This window comes from Aplidium turbinatum, chromosome 8, assembly GCF_918807975.1.
Source record: "Aplidium turbinatum chromosome 8, kaAplTurb1.1, whole genome shotgun sequence".
Lineage (NCBI taxonomy): Eukaryota > Metazoa > Chordata > Ascidiacea > Aplousobranchia > Polyclinidae > Aplidium > Aplidium turbinatum.
The window spans coordinates 3,103,222-3,123,417 of NC_137479.1; the positions used below are offsets into that span (position 1 = coordinate 3,103,222).

The 20,196-nt window shown below is 39.1% G+C and overlaps 2 protein-coding genes across 2 annotated transcripts in view; one reads left to right on the forward strand and one right to left on the reverse strand.

Annotated features, from left to right (window-relative positions):
* Nucleotides 1-7,244, forward strand: part of LOC145775612 (uncharacterized) — a 42,294-nt gene extending 35,050 nt beyond the window's left edge. Inside the window, exons 34-39 of the mRNA XM_082586934.1 lie at nucleotides 19-126; nucleotides 3,323-3,447; nucleotides 3,739-3,811; nucleotides 5,206-5,285; nucleotides 5,494-5,602; nucleotides 6,497-7,244. Of these exons, the coding sequence (XP_082443060.1) occupies nucleotides 19-126; nucleotides 3,323-3,447; nucleotides 3,739-3,811; nucleotides 5,206-5,285; nucleotides 5,494-5,602; nucleotides 6,497-6,841 (840 nt within the window). The 3' untranslated portion in view covers nucleotides 6,842-7,244. The remainder of the gene's footprint in view (nucleotides 1-18; nucleotides 127-3,322; nucleotides 3,448-3,738; nucleotides 3,812-5,205; nucleotides 5,286-5,493; nucleotides 5,603-6,496) is intronic.
* Nucleotides 7,245-7,463: 219 nt separating this feature from the next.
* LOC145775661 (adhesion G protein-coupled receptor B2-like) lies at nucleotides 7,464-8,873 on the reverse strand. The gene is made up of 2 exons (XM_082586994.1): nucleotides 8,647-8,873; nucleotides 7,464-8,163 (listed from the first exon to the last, which is right to left on the reverse strand). The coding sequence occupies exons 1-2, from the start codon at nucleotides 8,775-8,777 to the stop codon at nucleotides 8,064-8,066; spliced, it is 231 nt and encodes a 76-aa protein (XP_082443120.1). The 5' UTR covers nucleotides 8,778-8,873; the 3' UTR covers nucleotides 7,464-8,063.
* Nucleotides 8,874-20,196: the final 11,323 nt, after the last annotated feature.

Below are 20,196 nucleotides of genomic sequence, written 5' to 3' on the forward strand. Positions count from 1 at the left end.
ATCTATGTAAATCTACAGGAAATACTTCGAAATTGTGAGGAAGAACTTGAATCTGAACGCAGAAAACATAAAGTACAAGCAGACAACTTTAAACGGATGCAGATCTTGAAAGACGATTTGTTGAAGGTACTGTAGGTGTCTGAGGTTAGAGAAGGATGGTCGGCATTACTATATAGCTTTACCATCAGCAAACATTCCAAAACTCTCGCGCATTCACACGGCATGGGCCAGCAGTGATGTTTGGCAACAACTATCGATCTGTTGATTTTAAATCCATATTTAAGTTAAAAAGTGCACCAGAATTGACTTGAATACGATTTATTTTTTTACAACTTCTGAGAAGTAACATTTGTGATAGTTGTCAATTTTCTTCAGGTTTGTCAAAAATTGAACAGTTAGACCGCAAATTTCAACGCAGACTCTCAAGCCTCACATCAGAAATGTGGAAGGATGACACGCGTAACAACGAACTAACTGAAGACTTTTCGACCGAAGAAATGAATGAAGCCATAAAGTTACTGAAAGCAGGAAAGGCCCCAGGACCAGACCTGATTCACCCCGAATTCATACAAAACTTAGGAAAGGAAACGATTAATTGGCTACGAAATTGTTATTCTCATTGCATGCGAACCCTAAAGATTCCTAAACTCTGGCGGAAAGCATTGATTGTTGCAGTCCCAAAACCAAACAAACCGGTAACTGACCCAAAGAGCTATCGCCCCATCTCCCTATTGTGCGTGCCATTCAAACTACTGGAGCGCGTCTTACACCGACGAATGGAACCCGTTGTTGACCCCACACTCCCACAAGAACAGGCGGGGTTTAGGAGAGGAAGATCAACAGTCGACCAAGTAACCTTGCTGACACAAAACATCGAAGATGGGTTTGAGGCCAACTTGAAGTCGGGAGCGGTCTTCCTCGACCTTACTGCGGCATAGGGGAGATGCAGGACCTATTATACAGAAGGACCTATTATACAGCGCTGTATTTTCTTTACTTCAAAATGAATGTTTTCGGTTTTTATGGTTTTGGATCGAGATTTTAGTCCAACTTAGTTATATGAAGTTTCGTGTGATAAAAGCTTTCGGTTCAAGAGAAACACAGGCTTTTCCATTTTTGGGTCAAAATGTAAATTTTTGGAAGTTCAGCAATAACGCGATAAATTTTGTTATTAAAGCTCTTTGCAAAAGTTTGCATTTATTTACGGTTGTGTGGTGATTAACCTAGGTTGTCACAAAATTTCAGAGTGATTGCTTGTGTAGATACTTTTGTATTAACTAAGAAATAAAAATGATTCCTTGAAGGACCTATTATACAGTAACGTCCAGGACCTATTATACAATGAGTTAAGGCACTTGAAGAATTAACTTTTGTATGTTTTAAAATTAAGCCTTACTTTTCTAGCAACATTATATTACACGTAAGCTCCAAAAGTCATTTCAACAAAAATAGTGAATTTTGGCCGTGGCGGAAAAGAGTTTAACACCCCCCTTATGAAGACGCCTCTCCCCCAATTAAGAGCTATTGATGTAATGCTAATCAATCTTACTTTGGCAATTAAAGTGTTTATAAACACTAAGTATTATTATTTCACATTTTTATGTTCTTGTTTTTACTGTGAAAGTGAAAAAACATGTTTTGTTTTTCAATGTTCGCTTGTGTATAATAGGTCCTGCAGGGGCAGGACCTATTATACACTCTTCAAAAAAGTTTGTATAAGCTCTAACTTCACAAAAATAAATCCGATTATCAAGATATTTATACAGTCAATAACCATTGACCTTGGCCGTATTCTGTAAAAAAATTGTCTAATTTTGATATGAGCTGAAAAAATGAGAGCAAAAAAGAAAAAAATGTATAATTGGTCCTGCATCTCCCCTATGATACTGTTTGGCACAGGGGTCTCACTTACAAACTGCTGCAGATAATCCCAGATAGACACATGGTTAAGTTTATTGTAGAACTCATCTTCAACCGCAGCTTCATCCTTAAAACCAGCGACGGAAAGAAAAGCCGACAGAGACGTTTAAGAAATGGAGTTCCGGAGGAATCTGTTCTCTCCCCAATGTTGTTCAACATCTACATTTATGACCTTCCAAATACTTCCTCTAATAAATACGCATACGCAGATGACCTGGCTATTTTTTATTCTCACCGCAAATGGGAAACAGTGCAGAACACCTTGACTAAGGATATGGACATTCTATCTTCCTATCTGCACCAATGGCGCCTCAAGTTGAGTAAAGCGAAGACGGTGACTTCTGTCTTCCACCTATGTAATAGAGACTCAAACAGGAAAATTAACATCCGAAATAACGGCCGAACACTTCCTTTCGAAGCCACACCTACATACCTTGGAGTTCGACTTGATCGGTCCCTTACATACACAAACACCTAGAACACTTACGCGGAAAAGTGACAGCTCGTACTGCTCTCATGAAACGTCTTGCTGGTACAAGTTGGGGTGCTAGCCCCTCAGTGCTGAGAACAAGTGGTTTAGCCTTAGTCTACGCCCCTGCTGAATACTGTGCTGCTACTTGGTGCAGAAGTGCCCATACTGACCCTGTCGATGTACCAATCAACAACTGCCTGCGAACTGTCACATGTTGCCTCCGCCCAACTCCAACTGACTGTTTGCCTGTCCTTGCAAACATTGAGCCTGCTGCACTACGGCGCCAACGTGCTGTTCTTTCCCTGAGCCGTAAAGCCCTAAACCCTGGCCATCCGCTACACACAATCACGCTGAGATATCCACCAAAGCAGCGGCTAAAATCAAGAAAGCCATTTGTACGCGCTGCACAAGACCTTCTGGCAGCCTCTGGTGGAAGCCCTAGCAAACAGTGGTGCCACGCGGCGTGGTGTGAACAATGGTCAAGCAGCACGTCCCCACTTCGCCAAGTATTCAGATCCCCGTCCGAAAACCAGCTGGGACATGGCCTCTCTAGACTTGCCTCATCAAGGCGTAATCGTTTGCTCACTGGTGTTGGACGCTATGGTGCAGACATGTTGCGTTGGGGCTTGGCAGAGAGTGCTGCTTGTGAGTGTGGCGAAATGCAGACGCAGCCCACATTATCAAGGATTGCCGGCTATATAGATCACCCCATGGTATGGAAGGCCTAATTTCCATCGATGACGACACCAGGCAGTGGCTAACCAACGGATGCCCTGACATATAGCGACAATACGAGAGAAGAAAAAGAGGGTTTGTCAAGCTCAACCAAGTAGCCTACTAATCGTGATGATAAATGAAATGATGCTAAATGTGCTGACGACTGAAAATAATGCTCCGGATATTTCTAATTTGGTAATTCAAAACTTTCAGGAGAAAGAAAAAAAGCTGATGGAGGCAGAAGATAGAATAGAAGAGCTCAACCGACGCGTCACATCTCCACAGAACAATGGGTCATCTGTTTCAACAGAGCATCTTCAATCGCAGGCTGTCATAAGGCAAATAAACGTTAAGCTTAATAAAGATATGAACTATGAGACCAAGCTCTTGCCAGCTGCTTGGCCCAGTGGTGAGAATGTTTACTCGACTCTCGAAAGGTTGTCGGTTTGAAACCCCACAAGAGCACGTAGCTGTCTCGCAAGACACTTATATGACGAAACGATTCAATAGAAGCAACTGACTGGAGGACTAAATGACCTTCACTGATTCCAGATCTCTTTTGCATCTGTATTCTCAGTGTACTGTTGGCGCAATGAGAGGAAGTAAAAGAAAACTTTTGTTTATTTCAGTAACAACACAACGTTGGTTTGCATGGAGGACAGTGCCTACTTCATGGACGAAATAACCTCCTATAAGGAAGAGGTAGATAAACTTGTTTCACAAATGAACATAGTAACCGGGACGGTTTGTATTTTCACTACGTGAAACTTGCGATCCAGAGCATCATATGCGCACACACACAAACGTCAAGCAACACAGCATGATTTAAGGTTGTTTCGATGTTTTATTTCCATACTTTGTTACAAAACAGTGTCACTCATTTAAACATTAAAGATCATTTAAATCCTTTTGCAAATAAATTAACAAACAAATCTCACGTGTTCGAGGAACACGCTTGATAAACGAAGCTAATTATGCAACGGGCAACTAAACAAGCTATACTCAACACTGCAATATATGATGTTGATGCTGGACTACGTAATCATTAAGCCGAACTTTCTGAGTCGAACTTAAGACTGGCAAGCAGCAATTGTTAGTTTCTGTTTTGATTTTAAAGCGCTGGAAAATAAATTTGGACCCGGTCCCAGAAAGATTTTAGGGGTCTGTGACCTTTCCAAGGGGCACGAAAACTTGGAGAAACACCGCGTATACTTTGGATATAATGCTTTTATCTTAAAAGGGTCATAATTTAGGGCCCGAAGATCTCATTCGTACCAGGCCCAAATTATTCTCTCAACACTCCTGGCTATATGTATGGAGACTATTTTCTTTTTTCCGTGTCAGGCATCGTAATTACTTGGAGAAAGAGCTCTTAGAGAACGTATTCACCTTTATCGATTACCTTCCTTCTGTGTCATTACCATCGTGTGTTTATAAAACCTACACGTACTTGACATCATTAAACCAAACTAACCTATCACAAAACGGTTTTTGGTGAAAAACATAGGATTAGGTTTGACCTCTTTTTGCATCCTGGGATAAAAAGCTTCTTGCACTTTTTGTCTCTCTATCAAAGCTACATTCTATCAGCTTTAGGCTTACAATGTTGTTACAAATCCTACGATGTTTCTATGCAATGGCAAGGGTCATTCGGCCAAGGCCCCAACACACAGACTATTTGGAGAAGCCCTAACTGTTTTATATTTCGAAATTCACAATCGGTATTATTTCATTCATATAGCGTACGGTTTAAGTAACGTACTTCTTAATCATATGTAGGTTATAACTAAAAGGGGCATTTTTCTCCTACGAAACCACTAAACCTCCAAAGAACATTTTGCATCCATTTTTGCTTCTGTCCAATTCTTGTAATTCAATATTCTCATTTGTTTAGCTTGTTTAAATTTAAGCTATCGTGCCTTTTTACCAACATAACTATTTTTAGTTAAACAACAAAGGTAGAATTCTTTTGTGGACATGAGTCTCGAGCATGAAACAGCAACGTCAATTTTGTGGACTTCCTCATCTCACCTACATCAGCGCACGGTGCATAGCACGAAATTTTATATTTAAAATTAGTTATCTTCTCAAAACAGATAAAAGAATTGGAAAACCAGATCAGAGATTTGAGCATGCATAACACTTGGAGGCAATCCCGGGACTTCTTCGTCACGAGGTAAGATAACACTATTCCCATCGTTAATAAAATCATTTTGCGGTCAAGTTGCTTGTGGTCCATGTCATGTCTTTAGCATTCTTTCGATTGTCGGTTGTGTAAGCGCGTGATGCATCGAGTCTGAAGGAATGATTGAATGTTTGTTTTGCTTTTTACAATGTAAGGATATGACGTTGTTAAACCACGGACGATTGCTTATTGTTGACAGAATCACAAATATTAAACTTGAATTCGAAAACAAACGATGGAAAAACCAAGTCGAGCGACTGACGAAACAATTCAAAAAATCTTCCACTTCCATGGACAACAGTGGAAAGGTTCGTAATCATGTCACATGTTTGTGTCGTCATAGTGACTTATAAATTAGTTCTGAAGGGACTTATAACTAATATTGTTAATTTACGTGGTTAGAAAATTGAATTACTGCATTTTGTGCAAGGTAACATATTGGCTACATAACCATACCTGCTCTAAATCATCACAACTATCAACGAAGGTTGTTTTGACACAACAACGCTTAGATTAAAGGCATACTAAATGAAATTTTCAAAGGGGAATTAAGCATTAAAATGCGTAAACTGAACATTCAAGAATACATTTAAAAAAAAAATTACCGAAAAAAATTTGTTTTTAATGGCACTGGAAAGGCCCAAAGTCCAATGTTTCATTTATTTTTAATTTTTGTCAAAATGACCAAGAAGTGGTCATTTGCTCTGCTCTGTCTCTGCTCGAGAATACGTCACTATCGACTGCAATAACAAAAGCCACGTTACCACATCTGATGTTTTAACATCAGATCTGATGTTTTGATGTTGAAATCTGATGTTTTGATGTTGAAATCTGATGTTTTGATGTACATACATATATAGCCTACAATTAAATCGTCCGCAGTAACAACTATTGCTCGATCAGCTGATTGCTAGTATATAGTGACGTAGACTGTACAGTTGCACGCTTCGCTGCTGACGCCCATTCCCGTTTTCAAAGCTCTGACAAGCACGCGCGGAATGCTGATCAGACCGCAATGGGGCAAAATTTTATTGAAAATCGTTTTATGGTAGCAAGTTAAACACAAAGAATGTGTATAATCGCCAAGTCAGGTTTTTCCTTTAGTATCCCTTTAAGCAACGTGTTTGCAATCTGCTGTAAGATAATACTTTGGTGAGTGGACTACATGGCACCATGGCTACCTGATGGCACTTTCGTTGCAGGATTGTCAGCTTTGTGAGGAAAGACTGAAGGAAATTGCTGATCTTGATATGAAAGTGGAACGGTTACAAACAGAGTTATCACATTTTAACGAGTATTTCTTCGACGAAGTGGACGACTTGAAATACAATTACGCAGAGGCGGTGAAATTGAATGTCATCTATGAGGAACAACTTAAGGATATATCAAGGAGACACGGAATTTCTATAAACATCAGGATTGAAGAATTTGACGGTAAAGAAGAAGGTGGTGGTACAACTAACGATGATGCAAAATCAAAGGTCAAAAGTCATGACCTTGAGGTCGGGAAAGAACAGAATGTGAAAGAAGACAAGTCTCCTCAATGACGTCATACGAATTGACAACAATCGTTTTGCTGTGAACCATCAGATGCTTTGTAACCTTCAATGGTCGTAAACTTTTCAACATTTTTTAATTTCAATATGGTAACAAGCTTTGTTTAAACGTAAACATTTCAAATAAAATGTATAATGATGTAAAATAAAGATAACACGCCAGCAATGTACCTGGTACAAATTATTATAATTTAAACGCAAAAAGACACTTTCATGTACGGTAGGCCTGTTCTTGCCTAACAAGCGGAGCGTCTCGTTTGTAGAAACTGTGCGTGATAAATTGGCAACGTTTTAAAATATTTTGCAACTGTGTGCACTAAACAAAATAAAACCAACTAGAATTTGCTTCTAAACTACGAAATGCAACTTGTACGAATTACACATGAACGCAATTGGCTTTGTATGAAGATTTTACACAGCTCTATAACCACTTGCACAATTTCAAACACAACACAGTGTATGCCCTAGACCAGGGGTCACCAAAATTTTTTCTCTGAGGGCCGGATTGCTGCGAGATTAACAGCTGCGGCCCGGATGCAAATTGCGAAAAGATATACAACTATTTAGAATCTCCATTGACTTGAATTGAGCACAATAAATAACAAAGTCAGCGGTGGAATAGCAAAGTTGCGATGAAAATCGAAAGGTTTCTGGAAAAGTTATCCCCTATGTGATACACTACAGGGCATCGTGCTCTTGAAAAAACATCACATCTTTCCAAATTTGGCCTAGGCTGTTCCCATTTGTGGTGGCCTAATGATAAAAACAGAACACCAACATGCAGGCTGCCTGGTGGAAAACTGCACAAATTCAACATACAACAATGAACTGTAAGAACGAACAATTTTAACAAAGAAGTCTCTAATACACAAAAAGGCAAAGCCAAAGACGGTTGCTATACCAAGGGAAGCACATGTACAGAATTGTAATGCAGCTGTAATTTCCGCAGCACGTGGCGGGCCGGTTCCGGCCCGCGGGCGTAGTTTGGTGGCCCCTGCCCTAAACCATAAACTTTGAAACTTGTTCCATAACTAGGCTAGGCTATTATGTCTTCATTTGCAGTAGGCTATTAACATTACAAACAATTTGAAAAGAGCAGATTTTTGTAACGAAGTGATCTTGCGTTGATAGCCGCCTCTTGCAGTTCCTAGCTATCAACCTTTCAGCCAATTACGAATAAAATTACAGCATAAGACATGAGGATTGAAGAAGTTCACTTTTGAGGATGACATCTAGGGGAGTTTCTGCAGGTTTGTCTTTGTGAGGGAATCCCACGACATCCAACTTGCCCAATCCTACCGCCGAGACAATTTCTGTAAACACATCAATAATCATGACGAGTCAAATGAATGAAATACAAGTCTAAGTTTTCCATCACATTTCAAATTGAGCTTTTATAAAACCAAACCAATCTAAAAAAACTAACAACAGAAGATTAAGCAACGAAATGGGATGAGATGGACAGTTGGAATGAACTTTCTTAACAAAGCGACCATCAACTCAAAAAAGACTGTCCTGACTTCCCAGTAAAGTGGCTTGGAGCATTTACGTTAATGTTTGATTTGTTTCCAGGTGATGCTACATGCCACATGACGCCACATGCCACATGACACATGACACATGCCACATATGGGTGATATTGCGTGCCCTGTCTGTTTCCAGGGGATTAGCTTAAAGAATTCGAAGCAGTTTTTACGTAATTTTGGTAAGCAGTTTTATGCTCTTCAATGCAATCTCTCTCAACATTGCACCAGTATTAGTCTAGAAATTAAAGGTTACATACAAATGTACTTTACCTTCTTCTGTGTTTCATTCTACCGCAATTCCTTCCGCATCTTGACCAGGCTCCCCAAGTTTCCCAATGAGGAGAAACTGGATCTTGTTTCCTGCATCCTCTGCATTGGCTGAAATCTATATTTTCTCCCATACAATCTCCTGGCAACCCATTTAGGCATGTTCGTACTCTGCGCTTCCACGCACAATCTGACCATACGCCCCATTCCCCCCAAACAGGTTCCGGACAATCACTTCTTCCGCATTCCTTACGCTTTATTTCTGGACCCACACATCCGGCATTCCCCACTCGCCCCCCGATACACCGTCTCGTTTTTCGCTGGTATGTGTCCCTGCCTCCACAGGAGACTTTGCAAGGACTATAAGAACCCCACTCGCTCCATCGACCTGGACATTGGTTTGTCATGCACCAACGGGATTCCCCTAATCTTGTCCCACTTTTGTCAGGTCGGCATCTATGACGTCCTACGCAGAATCTATTACGCTCCTGGGAACCGCCGCCGCAAGACGCTGAGCACGAAGTCCATTGTGTCCACTGCTTGAATGTTCCTGTGCAAACAACCGATGTAAATGTGACTGCGCAGTCAATCGATGTTAATGTGACTGTAAGATGAAAGCTGATCGCCACGTCAAAACTGAAATGTAACAGTAGGCCATGTTTTCACGTTTTAATTTTATACGAATTTTAATGAAAAGGACTCAACTAAGTATTCACGATTCAATGAAATGCTTTCAAACTTACCAAAGCATTCTCCTCTGTCACATTCTCTTATCCTGCTTCTTGTTCCAAGACATCCTGGTTCTCCAGGAGTCCCGTTCATGCATTTTCTTGTTGATAGTTGATGATGTCTTCCGCAGGTACCCGGACATGGAGCCCATGAACTCCACAGATCCCATGTTGGGCAGTCATCACGTTCACACACCTGCAAAGAAGTCATGCTATTCAAAACAAGAGAAGGTGTGATCACTGTATCCATAGATATGAAGCGGCTTTTTTCATCAGATGCTTACTTTCATTTCTTATAAAGATTAAAAGCAGTCAACGAAACGACAACTTCAATGTTTGTGGCAGTTCAAATATATGAAAACTACTCGTAATTTCATTCCTTGAATGTAGTTTGCGTAAATTGTCATCTCAAAGCATTTGAATGGGAACAGTTTCTGAGGTTACTTTGAATTAACAATTGAGATATGACAGTTTGAGTGGACAGTCGTCGACAACATGACAGGTGAACTAGGGTGTAGACTGTAGGGCAGGGCTTCCCGATTCGTTTATCACCCCACACCCCATGAGATTGATGAAGCCAATCTTGCACCCCTGTTTTGAAGCGAAGTGGTTCTGAGAAAAAATTCAAAATACGTACAAAAACAACGCAGAAAAGCAGCTCGGGGCCTTTATATGGCTAACGAATGAGGAAAAGGGCAGCTTTCAACAAAGCAATCACACAAAATGCAAAAGCGAATAAATAAAGGAATAACACAAACTGAGAACAACATGGCGTTTATCAGGATCTTTGACTTTACTCCTGCTTCTGTCATTTTTTTATTGCAAGGGCCACCGGCGTGTAATGCCAATAGCCAATCAGCCCAACTTTGCTCACTCAAATCGACAGAAAAACCAATCCAGTTGCTAGTCAGGCCAATATCAGTTCTGTTTTTAGCTTTACTAGTAGCTGACACTTTCCTTTTCGTAAGTCAATTCACAGTCTACGACGTGAAAAACTTCGTTCTGGCTTAACGCGTTCTTTCCCAATGTGTACTATAAGAAATTGCCAACAATGAGCAACAATTGAATTGCAAATAATAAGCAAATTGCTGACACAATATTATCACATTATCCCGCCACCAATCACGTGACGTTTGGACCACAGCCTTTTTGTGTCAGCAACTTGTCGGGTGGTATTTTCTTGTTGTTGTGCATTGTGCTGTATAGGCCAACATGGAATGCTCTGAGAGATAACCACCACCTCCTTCGTTAAACAAAGTCCATCTCTATATACGGTATAGCTCCTTTCTCGGTGGATTCTCGCTCCCCCAGCAACAGCTACTCGCACCCCTAATCGGGAAGCCCTGGTGTAGGATGATAACTTGTTGGTTGTGTTGCCGCATGTGTCACAAGATACGGGGAGATAAAGAAAGAAAAATGCTATTGCAAAAAATAAAAACTTGAAACGTCAGATGCAAACATAGCGGAGAAGAGCAGTGGTGTGCGCAGAAAGTTTCATGGGAGTGACAAATGCACAAGGCTACGTATCTATGATAAAAATATTTTACTGCACAAAAATTCAAATTAACATGTAAAAAAGATGCAGGATTGGACCCCGAACCTTTCCCCTACGTACGTTACTGGTGAAGAGATGAGAAGAGCAAACAAAGCCATTCATCTCAGAAGAGACATTTCATGTTGTCACATTTGGCAATCAGAGTCTTACTCTTGTTTGAGAAGATTCTCCGTCACATGGGGTTATGCTTGCGACACCTAGAGGACACGTTCGTTTTCGCACTTGCACAGAACGTTGGCCACAAGGGGCAGCACATTCTCCCCACTGCGTCCATTCTGTCCAACCAGGGACTGGCGGTCCTTTAACACGAAAACAAATTTTATTATTCAACCTTTTAGATGAAAATTATTTTTTTTATTTTTAAACTAAAGACTTTGCTATTCGATTTCTTGGGACAAAATACAGTATTATGGCCAGCAAATTTTACTTACCAGCCCTTCTCTTCCTATCACAACATGTTCTATCACAATTCGTCGTCATGGCAACACGCAGATTGTCACAGCGATTCTGCTGCTTATTGCAGAATGAATTGCTATACACGTTTCTTATATTAGAACAACGATCTGGAAAAAATATAACATAAGATATAATTTCCTCAATCATGAGCAAAAAGCATAAAAATAAGCAAATGTCTTCCTTGAGATGACGTCGATGAAGTACTCACTTGGTGCAAACAAATCGATGAACATTTCATTGCAGTGAGAGATGGGATTGCTGAGAGGAGACGATCCTTCGGTGATGCCTTCGAAAATGAATGGATACACCGGCATCGATGACTTGATTGCTTGTCTTAGAGGAGTAGTAGATGCCAGGGATGCTTGTGAACGTCGCGATCTTTTCGCTTTTGGTGTTCTCCTATTTTTAGATCTTCTATCTGCTGATGACTTTTCGTTGGTCCAAGAGCTCCAATATGGTTTCTGTCGTTGATTTAACTGTGATCCAGCAGGGACCCCGCACTCTCTAACGTACAAAACATTTGAAAATCATAATCCACAAACAGTATCAAAGCATTATTTATCAGCTATCAAGCAAAATATGTCGGCTGCATAGCCGAGTGGTGATGGCTCTGGAACGGCAATCGAAAGGGCGCCGGTTCGACACCGCTCAAGAGCATGCGGCTGTGTTTCTGGCAGGACACTTAAAGGCATGCCTGAAGGTGGACACGAAGATTGGCTTCCTTGCCTTCCCGTCCGCTTAATCTAAATCTTTAACCACTAGGTGCAAGCCTGGATACGACAAACAAAAAAAAAGGCAAAATATAATTCCTAATATGGACAAATTAGATTGTGCGTACTGAATCACTAGAATCGTTACAACAGCAATGGACTTTTTGCATACCTAAAATTAAGTTTTTCTGCAACCGAGAATCATATAGTTGATTGGATGGTCTAAATGGCTGACATGAAGCTACATGTACACCGTTGTGGTTAGCGAATCGCAATTGATTGCTCGCTGTACTAGTGAGTACTCAGCCTCGTGTTGACAGTCAGGAAGAACGCTCCCTTCACAAACTAAAATTAATTTAGCAACGCATGAACTTTTGTCCAAACCATTGATTGTGTCAAAAGTTTGAAAAGCCGACATCGGATTTGTGGTAACATGAACGGGATGTTGCTTGAGGCCACAGACCGAACTTAGTAGGACACCGCATGCTTTGCTAGTAAATGCTTCACAATAATTCAACTGTAATAAACCAAACAACAAATCACGAATGTCTTGTGTTCCAAATTTGCAATTAAAGTGCACTGCCGTCACGACGCTTTATGAAACACACAATTTACTAGTAGGCCCGGATTTAGGGGGGTGGCAGAGGGTGCAGTTGCCCCTGCCCCCCTTTTTTAAGCCCCCCCTCCCCGACGTGAAAAATTCATTAGCAACGGTGTGGGTGACTCAAGTTACCTTGTAAAAGTAACTTTTTAAGGTAACAAGTTACCTCTTTTGCACGGGGCTCCCCGATCTAAAAGTGCCCCGGCTTCCCATCAGTTAAACTCGCCCCTGTATACTAGTTGTAGCCTAATTGTTTGTAAAAATAAATGTGTGGGTTTGGCGATTGATTTAATTTGTGTTTGTTCTTACGATATAAAGCATTATGAAATGTAAAGTTCATTCGTTTCTTTTAGTTGACAGGTGGTAGCGCAGTCGGAAGGTTATCTGGAAATGTTTTTGTTTTGTTACTCAATATTTCCTGTTAACATTCTTTACAGCTTTGTTTCAATTCGCAGGGTAACACCATGCTTAAGATTAAAAGTCTACATTATGTGAAGGTGTTTGTTTAGCTACAACGATAATGTCAAGTCATATTAAACTGCATTGCGAACATCACAATGTAGTGAGCATGCCAGGCAACGTAGTTGTAATTTTCTTTTCTTTAATAAAATATTTATGAAAAATTAAAAGCATTCTTTCGATTGATTAATTTGTACTCGGCAATCAAGTTAAGGAACTGACAGCGAAGAAGAAATAGTGTGGCAAGTTGGAATCCTTAGTTGCTTTTGTTTTAGCAACAATGCTCACCCGCAAAAGACATGGCCTTCTACAAATTCCACGACTGAATTGAGATTGATGGGCCTTCTGTTCCGTGGGAGTCTCACTTCTCTCTGTACACAATTGGAGTACACACCCTGCAATTGTTCTGACACGCGGGGCCGCTGAGGCCGCCAGTGATGGCCTGATTTACTTCGCTTGAACCGTCCTCGGTAAAGAACTGCAATCAAGAATAGAAATAATTTTTTTGAGAGACAGTGATCCACAGACCACTAGAGTACTCTAGTACTCTGGTACTGTACTCTAGTAGTCTGTGCAATGATCAAAGAAGGAATCTACTTTTTCAAAAACAAAACTTACTCGTTGAATAAACATCAATCAAACAAATAATCAACTTTGTTTACGAAGAAACCGCAAGATCGAGCAGCGCCGGTTCGACACTCGAGATCTGAGCTTAAGTAACCCATTTAAGGACTGCTCTTCATTCAGCGGCACTTACTTGATGGAATAGCTCACGGATAACATCACTTTAACAATCGGAAACTTCATTCTGTCAAACTTGGTGACTGGGCTTGAGTCAGTGGTTCAAAGCTTCTACAAGTATGCGAAATTGCCAGCAGGAATAAGCTCTCAAACAAGTTTTCGTAGTTCCGGTTCGAGGATAAAAATCCCCACGATCAATCAATAAAACTTTTATGGAATAAACAGCACTAAAGAATAAAATTCAAACCTGGTTGCAAAACTTTAATTCTGTAAATGGCAGTTTGCAGTCATATTAGCTTGGCTCTGCTTCAAAACCATTTGACCACTGAATGTAATTAAAGCAGTTCTGTTTTACTGATTGGTTTTTCTTGGCGCAGTTTGTTCGAATGGCACATCTCATGAGAATTTATTTTCCAAGGAAAAGAATAATTTAGTGGTTTTATAATCTTGACTTTCACTTACTTCTTCCCGTTGTGTTGACATCAGCATCCAGTTGCGCAATACAAGCTCTGGTCACTTTAAGAAGGTTTGAAGTGGGTCTCAAGTAAACTTTTATTCTCTCTTCCCAGCAAGATACAGTGTCGTCACTATAATTACGACGAAAGACGGTGACTAACAATTTTGACTTAGTTATTACAATAGATAGCATTATGTACATAAATGTATTTGAGTTTTCAAGTTGTAAAACTAAAAAAACACATTCTAAAACGAGTGTGATAAAGTTTGCCATAATATCCTCAGAGGAAAATTGATGTGAGACATTAGGGGTGACTGGAAGGTAACTACACATCAAATCGCTACATCTAACTACACATCAAATCGCTTAAATTAAAATTGAATTAATTTGTTCTGCATTAAATTTAAAATAGTATTTTAGAATAGGACTGGTGAATTCATTTCCGAAAAAAATACGCTTTTCAGATCTTTATCTTAAGATAGTAATTAAAGGGGTATCCAAATTGATGAAAATTTGGCTTTGGAGTTTGAGCGCATCAAAACTTTAAGAAGCACTGTTATAACATAAGAAAGAAATGTTACGTTTGATTGACAGAGTTTATTTTAAGTAATTATTTGTGATAAATTGTAGTTTTGTTTTTCATGTTTCAATAAATTATAACTCACTCGTTATAGACCATTCTAGCAGTCAACATGGCCCTACAGCCGTACATAGAACAGTTACGCTGCTACCTGCAAGTGACGTTGTTGCTCACGTCATACCATCGTGTGTCAAGGATTGTGAAATCAACAACGCCTTCAAAGTTCATGGCAGCATCAGCCTGCGTCAGTATATTAACGCAATCATCAATACAAAGCGTAGAACAATCAATGAATTAATGAGCAAATAATGGAATAGTCGCTCACTTTATCCCTGAGGCAGTCAGTGAAGTAATTTCTTAGCAGCCTTGTTCGTTCCACTTTCTGTTCCATTTTCGACCGCAGATTGGGAGCTTGTCTCCTCTTTCGACTGTGATCTTCTTTATCTTCCTCGTCATCCCCACTGACAGCGTTGTGACAACCTGATGACGTCACAATGAGTCACGCGAATGTTTAATATCAAGTTTGCAACAAAAAAGTTTTCCATTTGGTTTGTTTTTCTACCACTACAGAGCAGACTTGGAATCATTGATGACTATTTCTGTCATTAAACTTTAAGCAGAACATAAACATATTGTTGTAACAATTTATGTTTAAATAATCAAGAAATGAACTTGAACATAGCGTGGTGTGGATTATGGCAGCTTGAAATTGGTCAATTGTCCCTATTTCCTATTTGCACTAAAATAGTTTTTATACAATTACGATACCTCTGGTACACTACGAAGCAGTTTCTGAAGTATTCAATCAATTTAAAATCGCATCCTACCTTGTGTATATAGAACCAGAGCGAGATTCATCAGTACGATGAAGAAGAAACAATGCCGCATGTCTCCTAACGTTGCAGAGGGTCAACGAATAAGCTAAAAGCTTTAATTCAATTCCTGAAAATATTTGAAATAAAGATGCTAATTAATTATTGTGCTTATCTTTTCACAAAACTTGGTATAACTCGTAGACTCCACTTTGCGCTCTTTATTACGAGACATGATTTAGAATTAAAAAATATTTCCACCCTTCAGAAGTTTTGAGAAACGATACAACAGAATTCGAGATAAACAGGTCGGAAATTTGAAATGCTTGCAAGTTGCAACAGACACACAACCCAATGCTTTCTGACAGGAACAGACGACTTGGATCGTCTGAGTGACATACTAGAAGCAGCAAACCAAAACAAAGCTGCCGATGCAAATACAGAGCTTGAAACATGCTTCTGCTTTTACGTGGGAGACAAGATGTGGCGCTGAATACAATTAACTTCCGGTCAATCGGAAATTGTATCTCCTGAGAATGTTTCTCATTTCGCTTGCTTGCAGCAGCACACACGACAATGTCTACAAAAGTAACCAACCCTGGCTCACAATGGAAGTTATCACAGCGTAGGCTTCTTTATATTCGGCTCTAATGAAGTTGACCGCGAGAACTCCAATTAACGCGGCTTGGATATTAATAGCTATTCGGATCACTAACATGTACCACATGTTTCTATTTACTACCAAATATAGAAATGCCATAATTAATTATCTTGAAGATGGGTTATTGTGACTGGGCTCACAGTTGGAAAGTAATTACACGTCTCGCCGTTTGCCTTCTTAATAGTATGACGCAAACTTGGTATTCTGGGTAACACGAGGACGGAATAACCAGCACCGTATAAACAATCATCCAAAATGTTAAATATCTGAATCGTTGCTGCTCTTAAAAAGTATTCATCAAGAAAACTTTGAAGGTCAGATATCCACTTTCTGATTGATTGCATTCCATATTGACTAATGAGTAATGAAGAGCATGAACGAGGTTTGTTGGTTTTATGCTATAGCGCGAAAAGTTCATTTAAATAATTCGATTTTTATTTTAAAATAGGCAAATGCCGCTGGAAGAAAACTTTAATAACCAAACAAAAGCGACTTAATTTCAAAACCTGCAGATAAATGAGGTTTGTTTTTTTACCAAAAGGTCAGTTGTAAGTTAAAAAAAAAACTTCCCAAACATGTTTTTTATGTTTTAAGAAAATTTGCATCGTAGCATAAGTCCCATTATTTTGTTTGCGCACTTTGTCCTGGCTTATATGGACAACCACACACCACAGACAGACGGATCGTCTTTACCGTTCTATTAATATTTTAGATCGTGCACAATTGCTGAGGTGATACGTTCCATGAGAAAATATATTGCACATTACTTTGCACTTCATGAAGTTTAATATTTAAATATTGTAAATTCGAAGAAACTTTGTTCTCTTCTAGGCTATTATATTTTAACGTACTAGCTGTGTCGACCTTTCCAGAGAACTGGAACGCTGCCAGTTAGCAAAGTGGGGGAGCTGTCATCGCAAAAACGTCGTTTGCTAATTAAAAAGAAAATAGCGTAAGAAACATTGATCAAGACAAAATTTCTCATAAAATAAACTGATCAGAAAAACAATTGAGAAGATATAATGAACACTGCCAACGTGTACTCAACCGAAATGATGGAAATTTTCAATCGAAACCTTATAAATCTTTCTTATCTTGATGGGCAGGTTTCATGCCTATTTTGGCAAAGTTGGAAACATCTTCGTCATTCAGTTTTGTTTCGAGTATTTTGTTTGTCTTAACTACTCCAGCTTTCAATTGTTTGAAAGTTTTATGTTATCCAACGTAGAACGTAGATTCACTGCCATCTCTTCTGCACTATTCTAAATAAATTGTATTTGTTCGCTCTAAGGGTGAGCATTGTCATGGTGCGCTGGGCATCAGTGCAGTTATAAAACATCTTCCGTTCCTGGTTTTACTTTCGCATTTATCAGATTAACGTTGCAACCAAAAAATAATAACCCAGGTAAAGATGTAAAGTGTTCAATGTTCTCATAACGCTACATTTAAGCTCAATTGACGCAGAACACTCGACGATTGAATGAAACAACCTTTTCGAAATCGTCTTGTAGTTTAGCATCCAATAGAAAGCTGACGGTGCACATTGGTAATAACATTGGCAACGTGACATTGAATAACATTCTGGGTTGTATCATGCATGATTTAATCCAGATGGAAAGTATCTTCATGATTGCGTAAGAGAAAAAAGTGGAAGTAGAACAATTGAAATGACGTGACGTACTGTGGCTGTGATGACCCGAGACACCTCTGAATATTGGACGCCTTATGAAAGCTATTGCAATAATTGAGCCTAGTCTTGGGAGTGCGTCACTCATTTTACACTTTCAATTGACTTTCATGTGTATCAATCACTTCCAACTTGTCAAACCTCATTTTTTTAATAACTATTTTAACAAAAGAATCTATGTCTCTAAATTTTTTTAATGTTCTCAAATAGCGCAACCCAGCTATCCGTGACTCTTCTTCTTCAATTGCCTTGCCTGAACCAGGCATCGACGGCCTCAGATGAATAATTAGACCAAATATTCCTATTATATGTTGCATGGATGATTGTTTCTGTTTTGTCGTTAAATTGTTCCAGATGTGTTTGTCTTTGTCTACCAGGTGCCCGCTTTCCAAAAATTTTACCAATTAAAGAAAGATGCTCCAGTGTTTGCTTTCTTATTACATGGCCGAGAAATTTATATTGTCTGGTTTTCATACTTTTTAACAGAGTTCTGGTTTGGCTCACTTGGTGTAGAATTTCTTTATTTGTTTTCTTTGCCAGCCATGAAATGCGTTGCATTCTACGGAAGCACCACATTTCAAAAGCATTAATCTTTTCTGCCATTTTTGTTGAAATATTCCAGGTTTCAGAGTTGTAATGAAAAACAGGATAAATATAGCATTTTAAAACTCTAGATCTTGTTTTGAAAGAGATATTTTTATTGCAAAGAATTGATTTCATTTGTTGGAAGCTTGCTTTTGCTTGGGCTGTTCTTATGTTGAGCTCTGTTTCGTCTCTTGCATCCCAATTCACCTTAGTACCGAGGTATTTGAATTTTTGGACCTGTTTAAGAATTGTTCCATTAACTGATAAATTACAAATAGGAGTTTCGGTTGCTTTTTTCTTTGTTATGACCATTGTTTCTGTTTTCTTTTTATTTAATTCCATGCCAAATATCTTGCTTTCCGTACACACAATATCTAATATGTTCTGCAGTTTTACGTCCGAGTCGGCTATCAAAACGGTGTCGTCAGCATATCGTATGCGGTTAATGTTGTTTCCTCCAATACTAATACCTCTTTCATCGTCAATATGTCTTAAAATTATTTCGCTGTATAATGAGAAAAGGTCAGGTGGTAGCACACAACCTTATCTTACTCCTTTCTGAATGGGCGTGTAGTCACTGCAGGCATCAGTTATCCTGATAGCAGCTGATTGTTCGTAATATAAATTTTGAATGATTCTTAGATCTTTGTCGTCTATTCCAATTCTGTCGAGCATGCATAACATTTCATTGTGTTGAACTCTATCAAAAGCTTTTTCATAGTCGATGAAGCACAAGTACTGGTCTTTTTGCATTTCGATTGATCTTTGAGCGAGGTTTTTCAGAATGAAGACCGCATTCCTTGTTCCTTTATCAGGCATAAACCCATATTGGCATTCGTTTATTTCTCGGTGTAATTTGTTTCTAACTCAGTTCATGATGACTCTCAGCAGTAGTTTAATAATATGGGACATCAGACTAATTGTGCGATGTTCTTCGCATTCTCTTGTGCCTGGTTTCTTCGGGATTGTAATCAAAATAGATTTTGTCATATCAGTTGGAATTTCACCGGTGTCATATATTTTGTTGAAAAGTGCGTGGAGTACGTCAATGCCAATGTCATCTAGTACTTTTATCATTTCGGTGCTTATTTCATCTGGGCCGAATGCTTTGTTTGTTTTCGTTTTACTTAAAGCAAATGTTATTTCACTTTTTAAGATGGTTGGTCCTGAAAGTGGCTCAGAGAATTTAAACGGTTTTGTTGTTCTTTCTGGGTCCCCGTGACTACGTGGCTTTTAAGTCAGCAACACAATAGTTTTGATATTTTGCTCTGAGGGAATTTTCCTGAACAGCTCAGCCTCTTTCTTATATTTTCCATTCTTTGAGGATTGTTTAAAGTGAATTCAATAGTCTCCAAACATTGTGATCTTTACAATAAACATTTTGTTCCGATCACCAAAACTATTTTCTAAAACTATTTTACAATTTGAACTTCTGCAATTTGAAAATTTCGAAATAAATACAACCATGGTTAAGCCTTAGGTTGATCGGATGAGTTTTACTAATTTGAATAATTTTTATAA

What these genes read in the sequence shown, in the direction of transcription:
- LOC145775661 (XM_082586994.1), bottom strand. Translation starts at nt 8,777, where the DNA reads ATGGGAGAAAATATAGATTTCAGCCAATGCAGAGGATGCAGGAAACAA. An exon ending in AGAATGAAACACAGAAGAAG is followed by an intron (nt 8,164 to 8,646) that starts GTAAAGTACATT and finishes ATGTGTTTACAG; the next exon opens with AAATTGTCTCGGCGGTAGGA.